This window comes from Ictidomys tridecemlineatus, unplaced genomic scaffold (genome assembly GCF_052094955.1).
Source record: "Ictidomys tridecemlineatus isolate mIctTri1 unplaced genomic scaffold, mIctTri1.hap1 Scaffold_64, whole genome shotgun sequence".
In the NCBI taxonomy this organism is placed as follows: Eukaryota; Metazoa; Chordata; class Mammalia; order Rodentia; family Sciuridae; genus Ictidomys; species Ictidomys tridecemlineatus.
This window is the reverse complement of record NW_027524440.1, coordinates 430,061-445,394: the sequence shown is the minus strand read 5'-3', so window position 1 is coordinate 445,394 and position 15,334 is coordinate 430,061. Positions and strand designations below refer to the sequence as shown.

Here is a 15,334-nt window from a genome sequence, read left to right as displayed (position 1 = left end):
AAGGAGTATCGGGTGTGCTTTGAATCATGAGGATCTGTGGTTGCACATGTGTTGGGGGAAGCCCGGATGTAGGGCTGGCCCTGAAGCTGAAGCACTTGGAGCATAAGGAGTGGGATTATGGACCTGGAGGGTGCAGGGTCCAGGTCACAGGGCTTCAGAGCACACCCAGGTGTCCCTGGATAGAGAAAGAGAAAAGACTGAAACACACTTTCTGGTTGGCTTGGTGCCAGTCCTTACTTTTTTGGTCCCCAGTTTCCTCATCTATTAATGAGGACTGAGACTAATCTAGTAGTTTATGTTTTAAAGAAAATTCTGTTTCTTTTATATGTGTTTGTGTATGTGTGGTATATGTGTACATGTGTGTATGTATGTACATGTATAAATATCAGTTGTAGATGGACACATATATTTATTTTATTTGTTTATTTTTATGTGATGCCATGGATTGAACCTAGTTCCTCATGCATGCGAGGCAAGCACTCTACCCCAGAGCCACAACCCCAGCACTCCAGATTCTTTATTTATGGAAATTTTTGACATACAATGTGAAACATTTGTGTGGAGCATTAGGTGTACAGTGGGGTGGGTAACTCACAGTGTCCCCCATGGTCTCTTGCAGTAATGTGGTGCCAGCCCTCTCCCTTGTCCTGACTTTTGGCACCAAGGGACTTGACTGTGAGTTGTGGGGTGGAGGGTAGGGAGATCCCCCATGTACTGACTCTGTGTTTACCTTCTGATCAGCCCAGTGGTGCATTGGGAGGCTTCCAAGGGAGGCTTGGCCTCCTATTCTCCCTTCACACCCAGCAATGCCAGGACAAGCACCAGAAGTTCATCTCCTGAGCCCCATTTTGGGGTCTCTTGTTCCTGAGCCCTCACTCCCCTGTTGAGAGTGCCAAGAACCCCATGTCTGTTATATACACATGTTTGGTGCTGCTTCCTATGGCAGCTGTGCCTATGTGTCCTAGGTTCAGGGAAGTGTGGGTGGAGGCTCTGAGGGGCTGGGACAGAGCCCTCCTGGAAGGGAAGATCCTTGCTCTCTGGAGACTCAAGCTCATGAACCAACACTGCCTGACTCTTGGCCGGAAAGGATTCCATATAATAGGAAGGGAACTTGTTTATTATGAGTCCTAATAGGCTATTAGATTAGTCAGAAATTACAAAGTTTCAGTTAAACATGAGTAAGTTTTGGAGATATAATGGTCAATAAGGTTTTTCCAGTTAATTTACTGCACACTTGAAAAGTGATAATACAGTTGGGCACAGGAGTGCCCATCTATAAGCTCAGCTACTCAAGAAACTGAGGCAGGAGGATCACAAGTCAAGGATCAGTAACTTAAAGAGAATTGTGTTCTGTATCAAAAAAAAAGTTTTGGGGATGTAGGTCAATGGTAACACACCCCTGAATTCAATCCTCAGATGTGGAAAAGGAAAGAAAAATTGACCATCAGTTTTGTGGGTTTTCTGTTTGTTTGAGGTGGAGTTCCCAGTATGTTGGCCAGGCCAGTCTTGAACTTCTGAGGTCAAGCAAACCTCCTATGTAAGTGTGCTGAGTCCTGGAAGGCAGGTGTGCACCACTGGACTGGCTAGAAAAGGGATTGTAAACTGGGTTTGGTGGCACATGACTAATTCCAGCAACTCAGGAACTCAGGCAGCTTTAGGCCAGCCTCTGCAATTAGCAAGACTGTATCTCAAAATAAGAACAGCTAGGGATAAAGCCAAGTGGTAGGATGTCCTTAGGCTCAACCCCCCAGTGCTGGGGGAAAGTGTACAAACACATACACACACACGCACACACACACACACATAGATATGAAGATATATATATATATATATATATATATATATATATTTCATTATATAGGAGGATTAGGAGATTTTAGATTTCTGCTTTGGGGCTAGTATGAATAAGCATGAAAACTCATGTCCTTGAGCATGCTAGGCAAGAGCTCTACCATTGAGCCACACCAGAGACCTTACATTTAAATTTGTGTTATTTTCTCACTGTTAGTTATTAGAGTACCCCACTTTTATTTCTTTTTTTTTTCCATTTTTTGTGGTATGAGGTTAGGCTTCCTCTGATGCTCAGACTGGTCTCAAATTTGTGGGCTGCAGTGACTCTCCTGCTCCTGATTTCTGAGCAGGGGGGATTACAGGTGCATGCCACCACACTTGGCTGTACAATCTCATATTGATAAGACATTTTACATGGGATAGGAATCCCAGAATAAAAAAGAGCAATTTAAGATGACTGGGCATAGTGATGTCTGCCTATCATCCCAGTAGCTCAGGAGGCTTAGGGAGAAGGATCATAAGTTAGAGACCAGCCTGGGCAGTTTTAGCAAGACCCTATCTCAAAGTAAAAAGGGCTGGGAATGTAGCTCAGTGGTATAATGCTCCTGGCTTCAATACCTAGTACTTCCAAAAGCAAATTAAAGAATAAAAACATTATGGCTGGGGATGTGGCTCACTGTTACAGTGCTTGCCCAGCAGGCATGAAGCCCTGGGTTAGAGCATTAGTACTACATAAAAATAAATAAAATAAAGGTATTGTGTCCATCTACAACTAATATTTTTATTAAAAATAAACATGAAAGCTTGGCTTTGTGGCACATGCCTGTATTTCCAGCTACTCTGCAGACTGATACAAAAAGATAACTTGAGTCCATGAGTTTGAGATAAGCCTGGGGAAAATGGTGAGACCGTAAATCCTGAATAATAATAGTAATAATAATCATTATAATAATAACTTGTGTAGCCAAGCACGTTGGTTGGTTCACCCTTGTAATCCCAGAGGCTCCAGGTAGTGGTAGGATGATCACAGGTTTGATGCAGGTGTTGGTGTCTTAACAAGACTCTTGTCCCAAATTTGCAAAAGGGTAGAGGGACTGGGGATGAAGCTCAGTATTAAAACACCCCTGGATGCAGTCCCCAGTCCAGCAGATGGGGGAGGAAAAAAGCCAATTTGACTCCATAACATTAAGAACTTGGGACTACAGGTAACTTGTGGTAATGTTTAGCAGGTGCTTACCAGCTTGATGCCCTGGGTTTAATCCCAAATACCAAACAGCAAAAAAAAAAAAAAAAATTAAAAATCCTTTATGTGTATATCCCAAATCACAAATGAATATCGTACTTTTTCACATACATACATTTTGACTCAGAAATGGAATGTTTAGCATGTGTGTCTTTGGGGAACCAGAGAACAGCACATATTATGGGTTTTGTCCCATTATTTAGCTAGCAAAATATATTCAAAATCAACTCAAATATCATTAGTAGTAAATTGGTTAAAAATATGGCATGACCATGTAATGTACTACAAGATTATTTGAAATGAATTTAGGGGAAAAATTTTGTAATGTTTTCCTAGGTTCAGTAGGGCATGATTGTAATCCCAGCAGCTTGTGAGACTGATTTAGGAGGTTTGCAAGTTCAAAGCCAGACTCAGCAACTAAGCGAGGAACTAAGCAATTTACTGAGACCCTGTCTCAAAAAATAAAAAGGCTGAAGGTATGGCTGAGTGGTTGAGTGCCCCTGAATTCAATCCCTGGTACTCCTCCTCCTCCCCACCAAAAAAGATCTGAAACAGTAATCACTGTATAAAGTGGGTTCTTGGTTTCAAATCCCTACATTTGTATTCCCTGAATTGCTGAGGTTGGAATGGACATGCCGTCCTGGGTTCTCTGTCTAAGCCTAGGGAAGAACCAGACATAAGAAAGGATCCTTCTTTCTGTCTGCTGTCTCCTGACTTTTGCTCATGGCTTAAGCCTTTTCAATTAGGAGCTACTCTGGTGGGTGATGAACAAGGGGAAATACAGGTTTGACAGTTATGTCCCTCTCCCCAAACAAACCCAGCACTCCATTCCCATTCCTCTGTTTGGACCTTTCCTGTTGATTTGCAAAATAAGTATGGAAAAGTAGAGTTTTAGAAAAGGAGACCATTTAGAATTTAGTCAAATCTAAAATTATGTGTATGGGTTTGTTTTATGTATGTTGATATTTGTGTCTGAAAATTGATGGTATTAGAGCAATTCAAACCACAACTCATGTCTGAATTTCCCTTTGTTAGGGCATGAAAGAGCAGGGGGCTCAGTTGCCACAAACCTTCAGGGTCCTCAAAGGAAAGCCAACGGAGCATCCTCTAGCTGTGCGGGGTGTCAACAAGTATTATAACGCCAGCACCTTGAAGAAGAAAAATCTCAGATTTCCTCCTACTGGTGAGACCTCAGAGAGTGGTAAAAGACTGAATCCCATGGAAACTTGTGAAGCACTGATAGATAAAAAGATCATGTCTGGAAAAATAAAAGGTAAACTGTATTGTTCCTACTTTCTCCTACATAGATACTGCTTTTTGTCAACTCTCGGGAAGGCTCTTGAACATCATCTGGAGATTGAGGATTTCATTGATCTCATAATTTTGTTACAAATGGAATTGGATCTGTTACATTTTCCTCCATATTTCTTATACATTATAATTCAACATGATAGTGGGATTCACAATTGTTCCATGTTGTTACATTTACTTGGGGTTTTCTTTTCCTCCTCATGGGTTTAAATGATTTTTAGTTGAGAAGGAAAAATTGTGGATTTCTAGACATGTTTATGGTTTATGCTAGAGATATGTTTTTTGTCATTGGCCTAGAAGGAATTCTTGTTTATAAATGCATAGACCTTGAAATAAAATCATTTTCTATTCAAAAATTACATTCAAATACATAAAAATAAATACCTTACCTCAAAGAAGTACTTATTCCTCAGAAATAGAATGTAAGTGGGTAAGAGTTGAAGTATACTGGATTTTTAAAAACAGTTTGTGTAAGGCAGCATCGGAATGAAGTCCACATGGTGCAGTTGGCTGACTGATCCCTGGTATGTCTTTGGAGATTTATTTAGACTCTCCTTCTCCACGCTGGTTCTCCTGCTTTCACTTTTTGCACTATACATTAAAAGATGCAAAATCATTTCTCCAATTTCTCTCTGGGTAGATTTTGCCCATAACAACCCCAAGATTCATAATTTTTATTTAATATGTTTTCCATCTCTAAAGTCATATATATAGTTTTAAAAAATAATCTAAGTATGCAAAAATCATATGTGGTTGGATTAATTATGTTTAATGTGTTTACATCATCACAGAGATAAAGGCTATGTTTAAAAAAGAAGTAGACTTCTTTTCAAGTAATACTGATCTTTACTTTTTCTATAAAAAACTTACCTGGTATCCTTAGGAAAACATCTTACTTTTACCTAGAACTTCTGTGTCAACTAGTAAGTTGCATTTTACAAAGAAACAAACCATGTCAAATATAATTCTTTTCCCAGTTGCCATGTTTGTTGGCTTTATATCCCCTTGCTCCTTCGTACTCAAGAATATTTATCATATCACGTTTACTGCTTAAGAAAGTATCTTAAACAAGGAATGTTTTATTTTAATACAACTTGGGTGGGTATGGTTTTCATTACACTTTGGTGGGGGCAGGGTACCAGGGATTGAACCCAGGGGCACTCAATCCCTGAACCACATCCCCAGCTCTATTTTGTATCTTATGTAGAGGCAGGGTCACATTGAGTTTCTAAGCACCTAGCTAAATTGCTGAGGCTGGCTTGGAACACAAGATCCTCCTGTCTCTGCCTCTTGAGCCCCTTGGATTATAGACTTGGAATTACCAGGCCAGGACTCATTACATTTTAATAACTTGATTGAAGTATAATTTACATACCATGAAATCCAGTTATTCGAATGATCAACTCAGGGTTTTCAAAATGTGTTTTTAAGGTTTCATTAAGATTAAAGAGTTAGTAGCTGAGTCTTATATAAATTTTATTTTTAAGTTACTATTACTATCATTTCTAGATAAGTAATTCTGCTTAAAATGAAATTGGTTTTAACACATTTCACATGCTCCTCTTTTATATTATTTTTCTTTTTGTCATAGAAATGGTTTCTGTGGTAAATTGTTAACATTCCTTTCTCTTTCATTTTCAGAGAAGGATTGCTTCCCTTTTGGAACACCTGCAGTAAGTTGATGATGTATTTCTTATAGTTCTTGCTCTGATTAAGGTTACCCAAAGAAATCTGTTTTTCATTTTTTTAAATTTCTAAAATAAAAGGTAGGGCTGGGGTTGTGGCTCAGTGGTAGTGTGCTTGCCTGGCATGCATGAGGCACTGGGTTCGATTCTCAGCACCACATACAAATAAATAAAATAAAGGTTCATCAACAACTTTAAAAAAATGTTTAAAAAAATAAAATGAAGTAAAGAAATATTTAATGTTTCTAAATAGCACTCAAGAATATTTATCATATATGCTTATTTACTTTTCCATATTTCAGAAAATCATCTTTATTTTTTAATTGAAAATATTGTAACCAGTGAGGTTTAGTCATTTAAAAATTAGCTATGGAAAAAATAACTTCTTAAAGTTTGTTTAATAAAAGGAGACCTGGTCACATGTTAATCTTTGTCTTTTCCTGGCTTCCTTTGCTCCTGAACACAGCTGAACACCAAGGTGCCAGATACATTAGCAATAATAATGGAGGAAAATGATGGTGATGGAGAGGTGCGGCCTTTCACTGCCCCAGGACATGGCCACACAAGACCAGTGAGTGACTAATGACCTAGTTTGCACATCTGTGTTCGAAAAACAGCTGTTTGCATTTGACTTTCAGAGATAATTTCAAAAAGCTTCAAGTTTGAAATATTTTACTCTGAGAAGATTAATTTAAGATTAAAGTTTTTGCCTAAAGAATAATCATCAAAAACCACTTTTTTGAAAAATAAAAATCAATGGCTTTTTTAAAAGTTAGAATACTTAACTCACTGCTTTTTTCTTTCCATGTTTTGTCCCGTTTTCCAGAGAGATCATCTGTTGCTCTGTTTTTTCTGTGTTTCATATTGTGGATAACTCTTCTACCTAAAACGTAGATCTTTCGTCTTCCCCAGATTATGTACTTTATTTCTCATTTTGACATTTCTCTCAAAGCCTTGATGGCATTTTAAAGACAGTTGAGAGTTAAATTCCTCACCTGATGAGGGAGAATTTCAGTAATAATGAGCTCAGATGGAGCCAGGGAGAGAAGTAGTAAGGGGGCTGGACTGTGATGTGGTGGCTCTGAGGACTGCCATTGGATTCCCATTTCATGACAGAAGGCTGTGTTTTCTATATTCCTTACAACTGGCTCTTTGAAGTGAAAGGGAAGGTAGGCAATATATTTGTATAAAATGTTTTGAGACTGGATTAATGATAGATTATTGTAGTGGAAACTACCACTGTGAAACATAAAGATACAATTGAAAACAACTTTTAAATGCAATAGCATCAGTGAGCTGTGAGACAGTTTCAAGGGTTTTCATGATGTGTAATGAAGTTCTGATAGAAAAAAACAACCCAAGTCTATCTCCCAAAAGCTATTAACAGCTTCGTCAAATAAAGTAAAGTCAAAAGCACCTCTACCAACCTGAATAAGTAAATGTCTTGTCTCTTATAAAAGTATCTTTAAAAGATAAAACCATTTAACTAAAAATAATAACAGTGAAGGCAGGAGATATGCTTGTAAAATGACAATTAGAGCTTCCAGGCCAAGAACAACAACCCTAAGATTATTGTCCTGTGTGACATGGGGTGTCACATGATGGTGGAGTGTGATCATTCAAAGATGCAAACATTCAAAAATAAGAGGGAGCGTTACCTAATCACTAAGCACCTTAAGGCCTTGGTTTAATCCCAACCACCAAACAACAAAAAAGAAAAAATAAAAAAAAATGTGTTTAAAAATCCCTTCATGTGGGGGCTGGGGATGTGGCTCAAGCGGTAGCGTGCTCGCCTGGCATGCGTGAGGCCCGGGTTCGATCCTCAGCACCACATACCAACAAAGATATTGTGTCCGCCGAGAACTAAAAAATAAATATTAAAAATTCTCTCTCTCTCTCTCTCTCTCTCTCTCTCTCTCTCTCTCTCTCTCTTTCTCTCTCTCTCTCTCTCTCCTCTCTCTCTCTCTCCTCTCTCACTCTCACTTTAAAAAAAAATCCCTTCATGTATCTATTGCAAATCACAAATGAATATGTTACTTTCACCTACATACCTTTTGACCTAGAAATGTAATTTTTAGCATGTGTGTCCTAGGGAAACCATGGAACAGCATAGACTATGGTTTGTGTCCCATTATTTTGATAGCAAAATGTAGGAAAAAGTCAACTCAAATATCATTAGTAGTAAATTAATTAAAAATATGGCATGACCATGTAATGTACTACTAGATTATTTCAAATGAATTTAAGGGAAACAAAAAAGATGTAATGTATTGCTGGGTTCAGTGGAGCATGACTGTAATCGCAGAAGCTAGTGAGGCTGATTTAGGAGGTTTGCAAGTTCAAAGCCAGACTCAGCAACTAAGCCAGGAACTAAGCAATTTAGTGGGACCCTGTCTCAAAAAATAAAAAGGCTGAGGGTATGGCTGAGTGGTTGAGTGCCCCTGAATTCAATCCCTGGTACTCCTTCTCCTCCCACCTAAAAAGATCTGAAACACTAAAAACTGTATAAAGTGGGTTCTTGGTTTCAAATCCCTACATTTGTATTCCCTGAATTGCTGAGGTTGGAATGGGCCTGCCTTCCTGTGTTCTCTATCTGTGTAAAGCTAGAGCAGAACCAGACATAACCAAGCATCCTTCTTCCTGTTTTCTGTCCCCTGACTTGTACTCTTGGCTTAAGGCTTTTCAATTAGGAGCTACTCTGGTGGGTGATGAACAGGGGAAATACAGGTTTGACAGTTCTGTCCCTCTCCCCAAACAAACCCAGCACTCCATTCCCATTCCTCTGTTTGGACCTTTCCTGTTGATTTGCAAAATAAATATGGAAAAGTAGAGTTTTAGAAAAGGAAACCATTTAGAATTTAGTAAAATCTAAAATTATGTGTATGGGTTTGTTTTATGTATGTTGATATTTATGTCTGAAAATTGATGGTATTAGAGCAATTCAAACCACAACTCATGTCTGAATTTCTCTTTGTTAGGGCATGCAAGAGCAGGGGGCTCAGTTGCCACAAACCTTCAGGGTCCTCAAAGGAAAGCCAACGGAGCATCCTCTAGCTGTGCAGGGTGTCAACAAGTATTATAACGCCAGCACCTTGAAGAAGAAAAATCTCAGATTTCCTCCTACTGGTGAGACCTCAGACAGTGGTAAAAGACTGAATCCCATGGAAACTTGTGAAGCACTGATAGATAAAAAGATCATTTCTGGAAAAATAAAAGGTAAACTGTATTGTTCCTACTTTCTCCTACATAGATACTGCTTTTTGTCAACTCTCGGGAAGGCTCTTGAACATCATCTGGAGATTGAGGATTTCATTGATCTCATAATTTTGTTACAAATGGAATTGGATCTGATACATTTTCCTCCATATTTCTTATACATTATAATTCGACATGATAGTGGGATTCACAATTGTTCCATGTTGTTACATTTACTTGGGGTTTTCTTTTCCTCCTCATGGGTTTAAATGATTTTTAGTTGAGAAGGAAAAATTGTGGATTTCTAGACATGTTTATGGTTTATGCTAGAGATATGTTTTTTGTCATTGGCCTAGAAGGAATTCTTGTTTATAAATGCATAGACCTTGAAATAAAATCATTTTCTATTCAAAAATTACATTCAAATACATAAAATAAATACCTTACCTCAAAGAAATACTTATTCCTCAGAAATAGAATCTAAGTGGGTAAGAGTTGAAGTATACTGGATTTTTAAAAACAGTTTGTGTAAGGCCACATCAGAATGAAGTCTACGTGGTGCAGTTGGTTGACTGATCCCTGGTATGTCTTTGGAGATTTAGTTAGACTCTCCTTCTCCACGCTGGTTCTCCTGCTTTCACTTCTTTGCACTATACATTAAAAGATGCAAAATCATTTCTCCAATTTCTCTCTGGGTAGATTTTGCCCATAACAACCCCAAGATTCATAATTTTTATTTAATATGTTTTCCGTCTCTAAAGTCATATATATATAGTTTTAAAAAATAATCTTAAGTATGCAAAAATCAAATGTGGTTGGATTAATTGTATTTAATATGTTTACATCATCACAGAGATAAAGGCTATGTTTAAAAAAGAAGTAGACTTCTTTTCAAGTAATACTGATCTTTACTTTTTCTATAAAAAACTTACCTGGTATCCTTAGGAAAACATCTTACTTTTACCTAGAACTTCTGTGTCAACTAGTAAGTTGCATTTTACAAAGAAACAAACCATGTCAAATATAATTTTTTTCCCAGTTGCCATGTTTGGTGGCTTTATATCCCTTGCTCCTTCGTACTCAAGAATATTTATCAAATTACGTTTACTGCTTAAGAAAGTATCTTAAACAAGGAATGTTTTATTTTAATACAACTTGGGTGGGTATGGTTTTCATTACACTTTGGTGGGGGCAGGGTACCGGGGATTGAACCCAGGGGCACTCAATCCCTGAACCACATCCCCAGCTCTATTTTGTATCTTATGTAGAGGCAGGGTCACATTGAGTTTCTAAGCACCTAGCTGAATTGCTGAGGCTGGCTTGGAACACAAGATCCTCCTGTGTCTGCCTCTTGAGCCCCTTGGATTATAGGCATGGAATTACCAGGCCAGGACTCATTACATTTTAATAACTTGGTTGAAGTATAATTTACATTCCATGAAATCCAGTCATTTGAATGATCAATTCAGGTTTTTCAAAATGTGTTTTTAAGGTTTCATTAAGATTAAAGAGTTAGTAGCTGAGTCTTATATATAAATTTTATTTTTAAGTTAGTATTACTATCATATTTCTAGAGAAGTAATTCTGCTTAAAATGAAATCGGTTTTAACACATTTCACTTGCTCCTCTTTTATATTATTTTTCTTTTTGTCATAGAAACGTTTTCTGTGGTAAATTGTTAACATTCCTTTCTCTTTCATTTTCAGAGAAGGATTGCTTCCCTTCTGGAACACCTGCAGTAAGTTCATGATGTATTTCTTATAGTTCTTGCTTTAATTAAGGTTACCAAAAGAAACCTGTTTTTAATTTTTTTTAAATTTCTAAAATAAGAGGTTGGACTGGGGTTGTGGCTTAGTCGTAGTGTGCTTGCCTGGCATGCATGAGGCACTGGGTTCGATTCTCAGCACCACATACAAATAAATAAAATAAAGGTTCATCAACAACTTTAAAAAAAATGTTTAAAAAAATAAAATGAAGTAAAGAAATATTTAATGTTTCTAAATAGCACTCAAGAATATTTATCATATATGCTTATTTACTTTTCCATATTTCAGAAAATCATCTTTATTTTTTAATTGAATATATTGTAACCAGTGAGGTTTAGTCATTTAAAAATTAGCTATGGAAAAATAACTTCTTAAAGTTTGTTTAATAAAAGGAGACCTGGTCACATGTTAATCTTTGTCTTTTCCTGGCTTGTCTTCCTTTGCTCCTGAACACAGCTGAACACCAAGGTGCCAGAAACATTAGCAATAGTAATGGAGGAAGATGATGGTGATGGAGAGGTGCAGCCTTTCACTGTCCCATGACATGGCCATACAAGACAAGTGAGTGACTAATGACCCTGGTGTGCACATATGTGCATGTGTGTTGAAAAAACTGCTGTTTGCATTTGACTTTCAGAGATAATTTCAAAAAGCTTCAAGTTTGAAATATTTTACTCTGAGAAGATTAATTTAAGATTAAATTAAAGTTTTCACCTAAAGAGTACTCATCAAAAACCACTTTTTTGAAAAATAAAAATCGATGGCTTCTTTAAAAGTTAGAATACTTAACTCACTGCTTTTTTCTTTCCATGTTTTGTCCTCTTTTCCAGAGAGGTCATCTATTGCTCTATTGTTTCTCTGTTTCATAATGTGGGTAACTCTTCTACCTAAAACGTAGATCTTTTCTCTTCCCCAGATTATGTACTCTATTTCTCATTTTGACATTTCTCTCAAAGCCTTGATGGCATTTGAAAGACAGTTGAGAGTGAAATTCCTCCCCAGCTGAGGAGAATTTCAACAGTAATGAGCTCAGGTGGAGCCAGGGAGAGAAGTAGTAAGGGGGCTGGACTGTGATGTGGTGGCTCTGAGGACTGCCATTGGATTCCCATCTCATGACAGAAGGCTGTGTTTTCTATATTCCTTACAACTGGCTTTTTGAAGTGAAAGGGAGGGGTAGGCATTATATTTGTTAAAATATTTTGAGACTTGATTAATGATAGATTATTTTAGTGGAAACTACCACAGTGAAACATAAAGATAGAAATGAAAACTTTTAAATGCAATAGCATCAGTAAGCTGTGAGACAGTTTCAAGGGTTTTCATCATGTGTATTGAATTTCTGATAGAAAAAAACTAACCCAGAAATGTATGTCCCAAAAGCTAAATAATAGCTTCCTCAAATAAAGTAAAGTCAAAAGTACTTCTACCTACCTGAACAAATAAATGTCTGTCTGTTATAAAAGTATCTTTAAAAGATAAAACCATTTAAATAAAAATAGTAACAGTGGAGGCAGGAGGGATGCATAAGTAAAATGACAATAAGAGCATCCGGGCCAAGAACAAGCACCCTAAGATTCTTGTTCTGTGTGACATGGTGTGTCATGTGATAGTCGAGTGTGATCATTGAAAGATGCAAACATTCAATAATAAGATGGAGTCTTAGCTAATCACTAAGGAAAGAAAGAATAAAAAAGTGAAAAATGAGAGATGGAGCAACAGGAATGCTCCTGCATTGCTAATGGGAGGCTCCACTCCAGAAGAGGGTTTTTTCAGTTTCCCACAAAATGAAACATGACCTTACCACATAACCCAGCAATGTGTTTCTAGGTGTTTACCCCCATGCATTGAGATGTGTCCACACATAAACCTGTGCAAAATTTTTATAGCATCTTTATTCATATTTGCTAAATCTGGAACAAGATGTGTTTCAAAAAGTGAATGTGAGGACTGTGTGCAGTTCAGTGGTAGAGCACATGGCTAGCCTGCTGAGGCCCTGGATTCCATCCCCAGCACCACAATATAAACAAAAGAAATCCAATGTATGTGCTACATCCATACAGTAGAATAGTATTCATGGATTAAAACTGAGATATCATAACACCAAAAGGCATGAAAGAATTTTATCTTATCTCTTTATTTATAACAGGGAAATAACTTGGATAATTGACTACATGCCTATGGTGTGGGCATATTATTCTCTGAAAGATCTTTAAGAGCATAGTGCTTAGTGTTGCCCTTCCATCTAAAGGGGCTAGATGCTCTCCAATTCCAAGTGTAGCGTGTGGGCTAGAAGTGTTCAATCCATGGTAGGGTACTTGCCTAGCATGTAATTTAGGACATCTCAAGTATGAGGAGTTTTAAAAAATCATTGATTGCAGGGATTCAGGGGTGTGAAGAGGATGAGTAGTAGGTTTTTAGGGCAGCGAATTTATTTAGTATGATGTTATAATGGTAGATACACAGGACGATATTCATTTTTCAAATCCCATAGAATTATATAACCCAATAGAAAGAGTGAACTCTAATGTCAAGTGTTAGCTTTGGATTAATAGACGTAAGTTCGTATTTGTTCATTTGTGGTAGAGTGCTTGCCCGACATATACGAGTCCCCATGGTTCAAGCCCCAGCACTTCCAAAAATCAACAAAAGTGTATTAATATATAGATATGTATCCACAATAGGTATCATTGTAGTAAGTATACTGCACTGTAATGCAAGATATCAATAAGAAAATGAGGGGCCAACATGGGAAAATTTCAGGATCCACATTTTAAGACCCAGTATGCATTTGGAAAAAGCATTTGCAAGGCTATCTAGTTGTCTTTTCAGTTTTGGAGAAGGTCAGCGGGATCCCTTAAGTGTCCTTCCTGTGTCAGAGGCAACTTAGCGAGGGTCCCTATTGTCTGCTCACTTTTAAACCTAAAATTTATACTAAAAATTCCATTAATTAGAAATAATTTCACTTCTAGAAACTTAAAGGTAATAATCAAAAATTAAAGAATACAAAGATTTTATAAAGGGGATTGGTTAAATTATGAAAACACCCATATTAAGGCACTATTCAATTTAGCCATTAGAATCATTTTATGGTCAGTTCTTAGGAACGATGTAACTGGCATATAGCTTTTGAAGGAAGAGAGTGTCAGTATATCCAAATCATTTTGAAATGTGACTTTTAAAAAGCTTGTGAAGTTTTAACAGGATAGTCCATATTGATAGAAGGATTGTCATCATTTTTCTTAATACTTTTATGCATCCCAGGTTGATTTTGTTTTCTTTAAGCAAATGTATTGTATTTATACTTAACCCAGAAAAGATGAAGCTGCCAGGCCTTGGGGGCACACACCTGTAATCTCATCTTCTGGAGAGGCTCAGGCAGGAGGATCTCAAATTGGAGCCTGCCTGGGCCACTTAGAGATACCCTGTCTCCAAATAAAGTGAAAAGAGGGCTGGTGTATAGCTCAGTGGGAGAGCACTTATTTGCCTAGCATATTCCTGGGTTCAGTTCCTGCACCACCTCCTACAAAGAAAGGGCAGTGGTGGGGGGAGTTGGTGAAGAAAGAATTGAGGGAGGAAAGGAGGGAAGTTGAAGAAGGAGGAGGAGGAGGAGGAAGAAGAGGAGGAGGAGGAGAAGGAAGAGGAGGAGGAGGAGGAGAAACAATAAAGGAAGGGGAAGGCGGGAGGATACAAAATTCAAGCAGGAAGAGAGAATGATAACCTCATTTTACTCACTGTAGTATTTATAGTGATTTTCTTTGTAGAATGCAGAGGGGCTAGAGATGTTGTTCAGTGGTAGAGTGCTTTGCCATCATGCACAATGCCCTGAGTTTGGTTCTAACACCACACACACACACACACATACACACACACACACACACACACACACACACACACACTCAAAATAGTTCCAGTAACTTGATAAATTATATTATAACTTGTTGAGCTACCTTATAAATGTCATAAATGCTATACTCAATGGTTGTACACCTGTGATCCCAGTGACTGGGGAGCCTAAAGAGGGAGGATCACAAGTTTAAGTCCAGCCTTAAGAAGTGGGGTAGACCCTATCTGAAAAATTTAAAAGAAGGTTTAGGGATGTAGTTCACTGGTAAAGCCACCATGGGTTCAATCAAATATCGTGTCCTTTTGATACTGACATGAGTGTATTAATGGTCTGTTTAACTGTTGACTTTCAGAATTTAGAACAATTAAAAACAACTGTTTTCCAAACAGCTTATAAAAGTTATGGTTGTGACTAAGAGAGGTTTGGGGCAGGTATTAAAATATGGGTTGTTTAAGTCAACTGTATTCATAAGTAGTCTTCAGGCCTTAGTTGAAAGTAC

General features: G+C 37.7%; 1 protein-coding gene across 7 annotated transcripts in view; it reads left to right on the top strand.

Annotated features, from left to right (window-relative positions):
• Positions 1–15,334, top strand: part of LOC144374335 (uncharacterized) — a 90,461-nt gene that overhangs the window by 43,169 nt on the left and 31,958 nt on the right. For all 7 annotated transcript variants that reach the window (XM_078037191.1, XM_078037188.1, XM_078037187.1 and 4 more), the window contains 6 exons: positions 4,070–4,307; positions 5,987–6,018; positions 6,497–6,601; positions 9,009–9,246; positions 10,932–10,963; positions 11,448–11,552. In XM_078037191.1, the coding sequence (XP_077893317.1) occupies positions 4,070–4,307; positions 5,987–6,018; positions 6,497–6,601; positions 9,009–9,246; positions 10,932–10,963; positions 11,448–11,534 (732 nt within the window). In that variant the 3' untranslated portion in view covers positions 11,535–11,552. The remainder of the gene's footprint in view (positions 1–4,069; positions 4,308–5,986; positions 6,019–6,496; positions 6,602–9,008; positions 9,247–10,931; positions 10,964–11,447; positions 11,553–15,334) is intronic.